Source organism: Ipomoea nil, unplaced genomic scaffold (genome assembly GCF_001879475.1).
Source record: "Ipomoea nil cultivar Tokyo-kokei standard unplaced genomic scaffold, Asagao_1.1 scaffold1619, whole genome shotgun sequence".
Lineage (NCBI taxonomy): Eukaryota > Viridiplantae > Streptophyta > Magnoliopsida > Solanales > Convolvulaceae > Ipomoea > Ipomoea nil.
Genome location: NW_017618047.1, coordinates 992,782 through 1,005,807, shown reverse-complemented (window position 1 = coordinate 1,005,807; position 13,026 = coordinate 992,782). Strand labels below are relative to the sequence as shown.

At 36.5% G+C, this 13,026-nt stretch overlaps 2 protein-coding genes across 3 annotated transcripts; one reads left to right on the top strand and one right to left on the bottom strand.

The window, feature by feature from the left end:
* The first annotated feature begins 1,082 nt into the window (after positions 1-1,082).
* On the top strand, positions 1,083-7,548 carry LOC109191366 (kinesin-like protein KIN-14I). Its single transcript, XM_019342005.1, has 18 exons — positions 1,083-1,596; positions 1,787-1,953; positions 2,040-2,183; positions 2,331-2,567; positions 2,658-2,726; positions 3,399-3,467; positions 3,778-3,858; positions 3,951-4,082; positions 4,203-4,284; positions 4,428-4,523; positions 4,614-4,787; positions 4,885-4,991; positions 5,096-5,274; positions 5,499-5,657; positions 5,753-6,006; positions 6,101-6,264; positions 6,366-6,548; positions 6,667-7,548. The coding sequence occupies exons 1-18, from the start codon at positions 1,479-1,481 to the stop codon at positions 7,255-7,257; spliced, it is 3,006 nt and encodes a 1,001-aa protein (XP_019197550.1). The 5' UTR covers positions 1,083-1,478; the 3' UTR covers positions 7,258-7,548.
* A 232-nt stretch (positions 7,549-7,780) lies between these two features.
* LOC109191208 (probable polygalacturonase) lies at positions 7,781-11,224 on the bottom strand. Of its 2 annotated transcripts, none has more exons than XM_019341785.1 (6): positions 10,941-11,224; positions 9,830-10,147; positions 9,399-9,519; positions 9,141-9,315; positions 8,976-9,046; positions 7,781-8,842 (listed from the first exon to the last, which is right to left on the bottom strand). In XM_019341785.1, the coding sequence occupies exons 1-6, from the start codon at positions 10,974-10,976 to the stop codon at positions 8,166-8,168; spliced, it is 1,398 nt and encodes a 465-aa protein (XP_019197330.1). In that variant the 5' UTR covers positions 10,977-11,224; the 3' UTR covers positions 7,781-8,165. The 2 variants fall into 2 exon arrangements, with proteins under 2 accessions (XP_019197330.1, XP_019197331.1); XM_019341786.1 differs by lacking the exon at positions 10,941-11,224 and adding an exon at positions 10,761-10,891.
* Positions 11,225-13,026: the final 1,802 nt, after the last annotated feature.

Below are 13,026 nucleotides of genomic sequence, written 5' to 3'. Positions count from 1 at the left end.
TAAAGTATCGCATCCCATGGGTAGAGAATCAAAAGCCAAACAACCTACCCTCTTGTTGACAATCAGCCTAGCAAAAAAGTCACACAACATTTTGTTCACCAAAAAAAAAAAAGGCTAACTTTGCCATTCATCTCTTTACATTGATCACGTAAAAAATCCCTCTGATTGTTGTTCCGGTTAGTTGCTGTACAGGCAAATGACCAAATCCTTGCAATCACTCTTTTAACAAATCTTACGAAGCATATAACCTAACACTAATTTCATTCTCCAAAAATAGAAATTATTAGAAGCAATCATTTCATTCCAAAAAAAACATAACTTATTAATATAATAAAAAAATATAACACTATAGTTCTAACTATGTTTAATTACACTTTACCGAAAATAGAAAACTTTAGTAAGGAAAGACTTTAATTTGATCTTAGTTACAATCATAGTTGTCACTAATGGTCAAATTCAACATTCATCATGTTTTAACAACACTTGTATATTAGAAAAAGATGTAGATCTATAATTGATGTATAACCGTTCACAATTTCTATCTCTAAATTAGGCCAGAAGTCAAGAATTTGAGAAATCTAAGTTCAAGCTAGCCATTTACAAATCATGACAGCTTAATATGTTGTCAATTTTATCATTAATTATTATTCAACATCAAACATTACTGTTTGCATTATCATTTCACTTACCAGTTATCACATGCCTCAAACCATTAAATTTTTAAAAACACTAATTTTTAAGTGACGAGAAAATTTTACAATTATTTATGAAATGTACATTAGATAAATCAAGCTCTTATATAATAACCTACGACAAAATTATATTTGTTTGGATACTAATTCTAGGTGGAAGAGTCATAATTGAAAGCCATTAGTCATCCTAAAACTTATCCCTCTTTTAAGTTAAGCAGAACTTTTTTTTAAAAAAGTTGAAAATAAATGAATAATAATCCGTATTATTCAAAAACATAAAAAAGCGGGGAAAGGCCACAGACGACCGCAATGACGCCGCGTGAATGCGAAGCGCTGGCTAACGAATTGATATTTCAAAACATAAAAACCCCGAGAGAACGGAGGCATACCGAGGCAGGAGGTTGGGAACGAGGCTCGGAAAGGATCGGGTGTGGCCAAACCGGGCAACACATACTACGGGGAGTGATATTATTCAAAAGAAGCATGCTTTGTTGTATAAAGTAGCAGAGCGCTTTTGTATCCAGGAGAAGAAGAAGAGAGAAGAGAGAGAGAGAAAGAGAGAAAGAGAGAGAGGAATCGAAGCAGGAGTGTATTATCTACTGAAGTGATGTTTAAGGAACTGTGATAAATACTTGCACCAAACTGTCTTCTTCTTTCACTATCGGATCTTCGACTTTTGTTTTGGCTTCTTCATTTCTGTGAAGGATTTTGAGGGTTTTCATGCTGGGAATTTAGCTTCTATCGCCTTCTCAAACGTTGATTTTTTTATTAAAATTTATTTTTTAAATGGCGGCCGATGGAGCATTCTCGTTCTCAGTAGCGTCCATGGTGGAGGATGTTCTTCAGCAGCATGGAAACCGATCACGTACTCTCGATTTGGACGCTCGTCGTGCTGAGGAAGCTGGTAATGTTTCTATCGCTTTGGAAAACAGTATTTCTTTTTCTCATTTCCACCGATAATTATAAGCTTCTCGCTGTAATTTGTGTAAAAAAAGTGAACCTTGATCTTAACGATCTCGGGAAGATGATTATAGAAGTATAGGAAGCATGGATTTAGTGTAATTGTAGTCAATCATGAGCCTAATTGTATGCAGCAATGAGGAGGTATGAAGCAGCAGCATGGCTAAGAAAGATGGTGGGAGTGGTGGGGGCAAAAGATTTGCCAGCAGAGCCCTCTGAGGAAGAATTTAGGCTTGGCTTAAGGAATGGAATAATTCTCTGCAATGCACTCAATAAGATTCAACATGGGGCCGTGGCCAAGGTAGATTTAATTCTTTGTTTATAATCATCACTAGTCTTCCCCCCTCCCAATTGAGGTTGAGTTGAACTTGATCTACCAAATTTTAGGTGGTTGAAAGTCCATGTGATGCTGCACTGATCCCCGATGGAGCGGCTTTGTCTGCCTATCAGTACTTTGAGAATGTGAGGAACTTTCTGGTAGCAGTGAATGAATTGGGAATTCCTAGCTTTGAGGCATCTGATATGGAGCAAGTAGGTGTACCTCCTGCAATCTGCAATATGAATGCAAAGTTGAAAAAGTTCCAGTTCTGTCTTATAGTGTAATTTCACTCTTGGGTTTGAAATTTCTGTTCAGTTTTTTAGCATTTATGAGTATGACTAAATTTGGTAATTTCTCAGGGAGGGGCGTCTTCTAGGATTGTCAATTGTGTTTTGGGTCTCAAATCCTATGGTGAATGGAAACAAACAGGTGGTACTGGTGTCTGGAAATTTGGTGGAAATGTAAAACCAACCACATCTTCGAAACAAATTGTTCGAAAAAATTCTGAACCATTTATGAACTCTCTGTCAAGGGCCATATCGATGAATGAGAAATCTTTAACTGCGTCAAGCAGTGAGGCTGAAAGTAATAGAATGGTAGGTAAGCTTTGGTTATTAGAATAAGATTAGGAATGCATTACCACACTAAACTAGGGATTTTTTGTTAAAGCATTTCTTTTTATGCAGTCTAGCTCTTCTTTGAACGTGCTTGTTCGTGGACTTCTTAAAGATAAGAAGCCTGACGAGGTTCCAAATGTAAGTCCCTAAATGCATACTGCTTTAGTTTATTTTTTGTTTGAAGGAAATATCTTCCTGAGCAGAGCTTCAAGTATATGACACTCTAGAAGTTTCCAACACACACATTGTAAAGAGAACAATTTGTTGTCTGAACTAAGTGCTTAAAAGGGTTATTGCAGGCCTCACAACACCTTCCATTTGGATCTTTAAGTAAATAGCTTAATTTTTTAATGAGTGCAATATTTTTAGTTTTGTTTGGTAGTATTTGCATTACCAGTCAAAAACAAGTAGGATATTAACTTTTTTGTCCTTGTATTAACACTTATCTCAAAAAATAAAAATAGGAGATAATTGGTTGATTAAACCTGCATAGTCTGATCGATTTACTATATGAATATTGTGCTATGTATGCCACGATTCATGCCATTTTAAAGAAGCAACTTCATCTTGATTTTTATTTTTATTTTTTCTAAAAAATGTAAAGAAAGAGAATGCAACCATCCTCTTTTTTAGAAGGTGTAAACAGGATTAGAACAAATACCTTGCCTGTCAGTTTAGTAGAAAGAGTTGTTTAACATGAACTGTTGGGTTGTAAAACATTAACCAATTTAGCAAACAGGTGAAACTTTCCTAATACCTGTATGGTGTAACCATTCACTCTGAGCTCAAACAACATTTTTTATGCTACAGCTTGTAGAGTCAATATTAAAGAAGCTTGTTGATGAGTTTGAGCATTGCATGGCAAGCCAAAGTGAAGATGTAAGTTTTTTTTTTCATCCTCTCTGTATCAGGGATGCTTGTTTATGTCTCTCCTCTTGCACAAATATGTTGTAGTACAACTTTTCCATCCTTGTATTACAACCTGTTTGGAACCTTTTCGAATCTATATGCCATGTACTCCATATTTATTATTATTATTATTACGGAGTATTATTATTATTATTATTATTATTATTATTATTATTATTATTATTATTATTATTATTATTATTATTATGCTATAATGGAGTCTGGGTAGCTGCTCAACTTCTTGAGTTGATAATCTGACATGTACTTGACATATATCCAGCAAAACAGAGTAACTGTCAATGACTCAGCTGTTTCTCTTGGTAATAAGCCAACTTCCAGACATAACTTCAGGAGCACAAAGGTAACTACTGTATTTGCAAGCCTGAGTTTAAGATAATATTTGTTCTTTATTGTGTGAAAGAATGTGTGATTTTATTCTACTTTTGAATTAAGGTGGAAGACACTAACATGTCAATGGTGAAAAAGGAGGATTTCCATAAGAACAATCATATCCTCCGTGAAGAACTTAAAAAGAGGTTCACAAATCAGCAAAACATTGTTGATCAACAGCAAAGAGATATTAAGGTGAGACATAAAAACTGGTTCGAGGTGATTGCCTTCTTTATTGAACCCCACTCCAACACACACACACCAAAAAAAACTGCAAATTTGGTGAAATTACTATTGGTTGAACTTTACCTGCAGGATCTGAAACAAACTCTGTGTACTACAAAAGCGGGCATACAGTTCATGCAGAACAAGTTTCATGAGGAAATCCAGAATATTGGTAGGTACTTAGGTAGTAAGTGTGTCTCATACCATGTAATTTGGATGCTATGTTACATTTTAAATGCCTATTTTGGGTTTCTTCCTCTCTAGGATTCCTAGAGTTGAGTCAGTTTTCCATTTAATAACATCCCTGCTTTATAGGTCAACACATTCATGGGCTAGCGCATGCAGCTTCAGGCTATCATAGAGTTCTTGAAGAAAACCGCAAGCTTTACAATCAAGTCCAGGACCTTAAAGGTACTGTTCTTGTATTCACGAAACTCTTATCACCCATGTATTTTTTTTCCCAGTATTGAAATGAAAAGTATACACTTTATCTTCAACCAGGAAGCATTAGGGTTTATTGTAGAGTAAGACCTTTCTTGCATGGACAATCCAGTCATTTGAGTATCATAGATGGCATTGAAGAAGGTGTGATTACAATTCGCACACCATCAAAGCATGGGAAAGGAAGTCGGTCCTTCAATTTCAACAAAGTATTTGGGCCATCTGCCACTCAAGGTTGGTTAGCATTTTTTAGGAGGCTTTATGATTTTAATACTATATCTATCATTAGCCAGCTGTGCATCTTATATCATATGTTTTCTTTTTTTTTTAGGGGAGGTTTTTGCAGACACACAGCCACTAATCAGATCAGTCCTTGATGGATACAATGTTTGTATTTTTGCTTATGGTCAAACAGGGTCAGGGAAAACTTATACCATGGTTAGATGTGGAAAACTTTTGCAAGTGTATTATTAGTATTATATTTTTTTTTGTCTCTGTGTGAGCCAAGAAAAATTTTCAACTTATCATCTTTTTGTTTTCAGAGTGGACCTAAAAATCTCACTGAGCAAACTCAGGGGGTAAATTACAGGGCCTTAGGTGATTTATTTCTACTGGCAGAGCAAAGAAAGGATACCTTCCACTATGATGTGTCTGTTCAGATGATGGAAATATATAATGAACAAGTTCGAGACCTCCTTGTTTCTGAGGGTCTAAACAAAAGATATCCTCCATGAAAGTTATGAAATTTGCATTTTATTAGATTTTGGTATTTGAAGATGCCTTATTTCATAGTATGAATACTGTACTGAAGATGCTCCTATTGAGAGCCACCCTTGTGCAAAAAACAGTAAATGGTATAATCACAGGCTTAGGCCTTTAAGCCTTAAGGCATGCAGTTTGCTTAAACTATGTCTTTTCTATGTTATTCCTTAATCAATTTATTACACTAGAAATCCGCAGTTGCTCTCAAGGACTTGCTGTGCCAGATGCAAGTGTGGTCCGTGTAACTTCAACTTCAGATGTTATAGACCTGATGAACTTAGGGCAAAGGAATCGTGCAGTAGGGGCAACAGCCCTCAATGACCGCAGTAGCCGGTCTCATAGGTGATGAATGGAAGACTTTCTCTACCTCTTTCAGAGTTTGTTTTAAAAATCTTTTATTGGTAATGCTAATTTTTATCAGTTTTTGCATTGTGCAGTTGCTTAACAGTTCACATACAAGGAAAAGACCTCACTACCGGAGTTATTCTCCGTGGTTGTATGCATTTGGTTGATCTCGCTGGAAGTGAGAGGGTAGATAAATCTGAAGTAACAGGAGATAGACTCAAGGAGGCACAACATATAAACAAATCTCTTTCGGCTCTTGGTGATGTGATCTCTGCCCTTGCCCAAAAGAATGCACATGTTCCTTACAGGAACAGCAAACTTACACAACTTCTCCAAGACTCCCTTGGTAAGGATATATAGACAATAGCAAATGATTAAGCTTTTCTAATAGTTTTTCCTCTGCTTATTCCTTCACTTTGGTTTGTCTTATGCTATATTAGGAGGTCAGGCCAAAACATTGATGTTTGTCCACATAAGCCCCGAACCGGATGCCTTAGGGGAAACGATTAGTACATTAAAATTTGCAGAGCGAGTTGCGACAGTGGAACTTGGTGCTGCAAGAGTAAACAAGGATTCTGCAGATGTGAAAGAGCTTAAAGAACAGGTAATAGATTTTCTTCATTCTTCTTTTATATGTTCAAATTAAAAGGTTCATAGTTTGCTATTTAATTTTGGCTTATGGAAAAATTGCATTGCTTTTCTCAGATAGCTTCTCTGAAGGCTGCCTTGGCAAAAAAAGAATTGGAACCAGACTCCATACACCAAAAGACCCCTGATACTCCATGTAACATGCAACTGCCATCTTTCCAATCTAATATCCAAGGGAAAGATATGCTGATGGGTTCAAAGAATCAGAGGAAACCAATGGAGGAAGTAGGAAACATAGAGGTAAAATACCAGCTATTAGCCTTCCACCACTTGGACAAATGTGGATAGAACTACAATATTTCTTGTTGAATATGATTGTTTCCATTCTCATCATCTTAATGACCTTTAATGGTTGCAGGAGAACAACTCTGCATTAAGGCAAAAGATACAAAGCTTTGACCTTGATGAAGTATATGGAAATTCTCCTCTCTGGCCACCAGTCAGCAGTCCTGGAGAAAACTATATTCTGGATGATAGGGATGTTTCCTCCGGTGAGTGGGTAGACAAGGTCATGGTCAACAAACAAGAACCTGTAGGGGGAGTTGAAAACCCCTTTGGTTGTTGGGAAGTCGAAAATAGCAATATGCCAGACATTCTCTACCAGAAATATCTTTCAGATTCGACCAAGCCGTTCCCCACAACCAATCAGTTTGACATTACTGCAGCTGATGAATTGGATGAGCTTGATGCCGCAACAAGTGATTCATCTGATCCAGATTTGCTTTGGCAACTCAATCACTCAAAACTTAGCAGTTTCACCAATGGTGTCGGGTCAAAGATCCCAAAACCAAACACAAAACCAGCAAAGAGTCCAGAACTTAGGACCCTGGCTCATAAAACAGGCCCTTCACAATCAAGAAAGACAAATGGGACAGGCCAATATCCTCAGCGCAGCGGAAGACAGGCCATTCCAGTTGAAATAAAACGCAAAACTGGGAACAGAAAGTAGCAAAAGCCTTGTGATTGTGAGAAATGATATTTTCTAATTCTTTCTATTTGTTCCCATTCTTTTTTTGGGGGAGCTTTGAGTGACAGGGAAGTATAATGTGTAAAGTTTAGTCATTTTTTCCATTTTGGTTTGCATTTTTTGCCCGGGTTAATGCAGAAATAATCCCAGTTCTTGTAAGTTGTAACAGCTCTCTGGAGCTTCTATTGCCTGAGTGAAGTTGTTGACATGTAATTAATTTTACACAATATAAACATGTTGGGGTTATGTCAAATGAAAATATTTACAGTGCCATATAGAATGTTTATTTACAAAGATTTGCCTCAATAGCTAGACAAAGACTACAACTTTATGTAAAGTGCAGTGCTGGGAGTTGAGAATGATGGCAGAATTTAAGGAAAATGATGATAGCAATCATGGAAAACCTTTTTTTTAAGGATATAAGCTTTAGTGTCTGAGATATATAAGTGTGACAGGCTGTTTGAACATGAATATCAGTTAACTATTGACACAACAAATATCATGATGATAATTGAATGGCTAGAACTTTTTATTGCAAGAACAACTTTCAGCACAATCTAACACCAAACAATCATGAGCGGTTTCCATATCCACATTTACAAATGTAAGATGGGAGTAGAAAGTAAAAATGAAAAATGAACAGCCAAAGGAACAACGTATATGTGAATGTACTGCACTACCAAAACTTTTCTTACACATGATGAAATAGGAACCAATGCTGTACAGAAAATAATAATAATAATGTAATGCCACTTTGAAGAATATACCTGCCTGAGCTCGATCTTGACTTGCAATTCTAGCTCGCATCTTATTGGAAGATTATACACCGGCAAAGAATAGGTCTCTCGTTGTAGAGATTCAATGCATTGAATAAGTTCTATGCAGAGGGATTATAAGATTGCAACTTGATTATAAGATTGTAGCAGGGAGAAACAAGCTGAAGTAGATATACTGGAAACCGGGTTCTGAAGCTCGGGGCATGGTTCGGGTGACACGTTTGAGGAAAGACCCGAAACGTCAGAGCATATCCACGGGGTTGAATGGTCGGGCGAGATGGAAAAGGAGATATCTGAAAGGCATATGGAAGTGAAGGGCGATTCAGGTAATCCCTTGAAATTTCCGGCTATGGAGATATTCGTGCCAATAATGTCCTTGAAGGTGATATTACCGACCGCTGGAAGTGCATTAGGATCAAACTCGTCATCTGGATGCGTGTCATAGTAACTCGTAGCATTGATTCCCACCCGAACATTTTCCATCACTACCCCCGAGAATAGAATGTCCTCGATATAACCGCCCCGTCCTCTAGCTGTCTTCAGCTCAATTCCCACGAGGGAATCATGCAAGTAAAGATTCTCCACAAGTACATTCGAGAGCCCACCGGACATCTCACTACCAAACGCAATGCCCGCTCCATTGGTAGACTGCAAATGCATCCCTCGAACGTGCACATTCGTGGTAGGTCTCCCATAGGCAATCCCGTACTCATCCCAACCACTCTTGAGCGCAATAGCGTCGTGACCCATGCTAATGTTGCTATTCTCGATGCATACATGCTCGGAAGAATCTACAATAGGGAACAAATACTAAGGGTATAAAACAAAACACAAATCTTAAAACATACTAACAACAATTATCCTTAATACGGGTCATGGGAAGAAAAGAAGAATATGATAATAACCCAAAGCACTAAAACAAACCTGGAACAATGCCACTAGTGTACGGTGATGAGGACGGAGAACGAACAGTTATGTTCTGAACAACCACATTACTGCATAACATTAAACAATTCTGAGATATCCACCAGATATCAATCATAGAGAGAGTCGATGAATTTTAACTAGAGGGACGCCCCTAAAAAGTACCTGCAATATGCTGGGTGAATGCTCCAAGCAGGGGCATTCAAAATCGTCAAGTTTGAAATAACGACTTCACTAGAACTAACAAATTCAATTAGATGAGGTCGACTGTAATTCAATGCATGGGCATCGAATTGTTCCCACCAGACAGAACCCTGGCCATCAATAGTTCCATTATTGCCTGCAAAATGTCTTGACATAAGTGTGGAGCAAACTAAATGTATAAACCGTAATGCAGAAGTACTTAAGGTGAACATTTCTTGCCTGTTATTGCAACATCAACTAAATTATTTCCCGTGATCAAGCTGCGATATCTTTGACCTGGCACATCAATACCTCGCCCATAAGATGGTAAGGGATCAACTACATCCCAATGAGTGTAATCCTACATAGGGACAGAACATGGAAAGTAAGATAACTATATTGGTTGTATCTCTAAGGGGTTGTATCACCACTATCACCATCACTATGAATAAAAAATAGTTTCACTCCCGATGGATGTAGGCACATTGCCGAACTACGTAAATCTTGTCTTCTTTACCTTTTTCTGCCATCATTATTGTTTCTTGTTCTTGTTAATCTCAAGAGTAAATAAAACGATTCTTTTGCTATTATTTTGGATTGACTAGGCAGTGGAGTTTCATCTCAGATAATCATGCAATAGAAATGACATAAATTCCTATTTAACCACTGACCTCGGATCCTAGAATAATGGCATTTTTTTCCAGGAAGAGTGTAAGGTGACTGGTAAGGTTGATGCTACCAGTCAGCCACCTGCCAGCTGGAACATAGAGTTGTGCGCCCCCCTTGTCAGCAAATGACTTAAGATAAAATATCGCATTCTGAAATGCAACAGTATTCGATGTTTTCCCGTCCCCCACAGCACCAAAGTCCAAAACCGATGCTCTGTGAGGCCTGGGTTTCACCGGTTTACTGAGAGTGCATTCTCCCTCGATTTGAGCTTCAGTATGCTCTACACTGTCATTCAAAACCAATAGCAAAAGGAGAACTACCTGAAAAGAAGGGCAGGCAAAGAACAACATTTAACTTTTGAAATCTTTGATGAATATAGAAAAAAGTTATCACTAGACCAACAAATTTCAAATTACCGATTCAATAATAAACTCCCAAGCTTAGAACCAACAAGAAAATATAACAATCATATAATCAAAACAACTGCAAATGCTATGTTTATCATTAAATGCAATCTAGAGTCTAGACCCAGCACAAAGAAATTGAATGTAATTATTTACAAATGAACTGGCAATGGCTATGAAATCATACAAGAGTATGAAAGACACTGGAAAAAGAAGCAAGTCGAATAACCAATGAGAATCTAACTGCTGCAGATTTAAAAGAAAAGATTCAAAGAAATCAAGTTGAAAAATAGAGTGAATGCAATGAAGAAACCACATCAAACTGGCAACCAGTCTCACCCAAGGAAGGCAAAACTGATCTAAAATCCCCATTTGGCCAAACTTTAGATTGGATTGGTGGAGAAAACAAAAAGACAGAATCTTTAATCTGTAAAAGCACAAACTACCGAGTCTAGTATTTAATGCAGTCACAGCAAAAATGAATGAGAATAGATCAGCTGAATCTCAAAAGAAAACCTCAACAAAGTACCTCAATTTGGAGCCTTTCCACACAAATAATCATATTTAACAGTAGTAACGTTAAGCACTAAAGTCATAGTATGATTGGATCAGACAAATGAGAGTTCCAGGTATCTAGAGCACAGCAAAAAAACAGCAAGAAACTACTGCAAGTCGGTACTAGAAGAATCACAAAAGACAACATACTTACTAGCCCCTTCATGGGTTTCCTGTCTTTCTCCCGCATTGTGGTTAGAGTGAAAAGGCAGGACCACAAGTCCACCACACCACCCACCCTCTGATAGGCTTGAGCAGAGTGAAGAAGACGCAGAGAGGCGTATGGCAGTGAAGTGTGAATATGGTGGAAGACGAGTAGATGATGAGTGGCAATTAAGGAGAAAAATAAAAGAAATTATATTAGGAAAATAAAACGGATGGTAAGCGAAAGGGACAGCGAAGAATGAGAAAGAGACAGCTCTTCATCTACACATAAAAATGAAATCTTTTCGTATTTAAACCATTTCCTGCTTATATAAGCATGCCACAATATAATAATATAATATATATGCAAAACTGCTACCGTAATTATTAATTTAATATCACAATAATTAGCCATTAATCACTCTGCTAATGTTGTTAATTTGCAACGGGACATTGCCGACACTCCATTAGCACCGGAGCAAACGGCAGTCCCCTCAACGTGAGAGAGCCGGAGACCGTGTAAGCACGACTACTTGACTATTCTAGTATTGTCATCATCTACATAATTAATTAAATAATAATAATTGTGGGAGTGTGGAGCAACCTCTCAAAGTGAGGGGTGTCTTGTGCGCAGTAAGCAAACGTTTAGTCTTTATGATTAGACTGAGTTACTATGATTTACATTCTCCCAGATGCTCTGTTTGGGCCGGGTGTGGAGGCATGAGTTGGGAATTCAACATTTTGGAAAGAATTAAATATTAAATAATAATAATAATAGCATATTTAGAATTTTTTATTACTATATATAATTTTTTAGAGTATTTTATATTTAAAAAAAAATAAATTAAGAGATATGCTCGTGTCATATCGTAACATTTGATTCTTCTTTTTTTTTTTTTGAAAGCCAACGAGAATATATTTAATCAAAGGCATAGCCAAATCCGAAATATAAAGAGGTGGAACAACGTCCCAAACCCCAATGACAGAAGAAGAACCAGTCGTCCGTGCTAATACGTGAGCTACATGACTCGCTGACTTCGTGACATGACGGACGGTAACGTCCCCGATGTCTCTAGCAATAGATAAACATTGCTTAACAATAGATCCAACATAAGAAAAGTCATTACACAAGGAATTGAAACTAATGTAAAAATTTAAACAGTCTGATTCCACGATGATTTGATGCCCACCTGAGGTCCAATGTGGTCAGGACCCCTATCTAGCTGAAGCAATGACGGTCAAAGAGGCGCTTACATTTGATTCTTAATAGTGTTATTATAATTGACATTTTTAAATTGTTAACTTATTCAAACACCAGTTTAATGGTAAAGATGTTGTTAAGGTTGTACACCAGTTTAATGGTAAAGATGTTGTTAAGGTTGTACATGAGATTGAAAATGACCATGTTTGGTAAATATATGTTAGCTGTTAGTTGATTGGGTTAATTAGAGGATATAATTAGTTTATAACATTAGCTGATTGTAGAAATAGGTTTGGTAAATTAACTGTTAGCTAATAGTTGTTTGGTATAATTTATTTTCTAAAAAAGTTAATTGAAAAATTACTTTGAGCAATTTTTTAAATTTTAGCATTTTGAAGTTACAGAAAACTAATTAACCAAATACTTATATTAATTTCTTAACAAAGTCAATCAATTAATAGTGGTCAAATAAGTCAAAATTAACTGATACACTAACTATTTTACCAAACAAGACCAATATATTTTGATTAAGACAAGCAAAGGATTGTAATAATGATCTCTAATAGTATTGGAATAAGATAAACATTTTTTTTTGTGTGTGTTTAAAACTCTAAAATAATTACAAATGGGTGAAAATTGCAATAAGTGACTACCTCTGTTCAAAATTGGTTATCACATTTGTTTTTACATGCTTTTTAAAGAATTAAAGTAAATGATATGTGTTTTTCAATTATATTCTTCACTTTTTTCGCTTTTATAAATAAAAGTAAAAACTAAAAAGAAAACAAAACTAATAAGACTACATTTAGAAAAGTAGAATGATGGTGATGTTTAATTTTGAAAAGAAAATAACTTTCTGGAATAAGTTTTTTTTAAAAAAAAAAAAAAAAAGAGA

Bases quoted from the DNA above. Each gene is read 5' to 3' on its own strand.
- LOC109191366 (XM_019342005.1), top strand. From the start codon at position 1,479: ATGGCGGCCGATGGAGCATTCTCGTTCTCAGTAGCGTCCATGGTGGAG. The intron at 1,597-1,786 runs GTAATGTTTCTA...AATTGTATGCAG, and splicing joins TCGTCGTGCTGAGGAAGCTG to CAATGAGGAGGTATGAAGCA. The intron at 6,265-6,365 runs GTAATAGATTTT...TGCTTTTCTCAG, and splicing joins TGAAAGAGCTTAAAGAACAG to ATAGCTTCTCTGAAGGCTGC.
- LOC109191208 (XM_019341785.1), bottom strand. From the start codon at position 10,976: ATGCGGGAGAAAGACAGGAAACCCATGAAGGGGCTA. The intron at 10,148-10,940 runs GTAAGTATGTTG...CCTTCTTTTCAG, and splicing joins GGAAACCCATGAAGGGGCTA to GTAGTTCTCCTTTTGCTATT. The intron at 8,843-8,975 runs GTTTGTTTTAGT...TCCCTATTGTAG, and splicing joins CACTAGTGGCATTGTTCCAG to ATTCTTCCGAGCATGTATGC.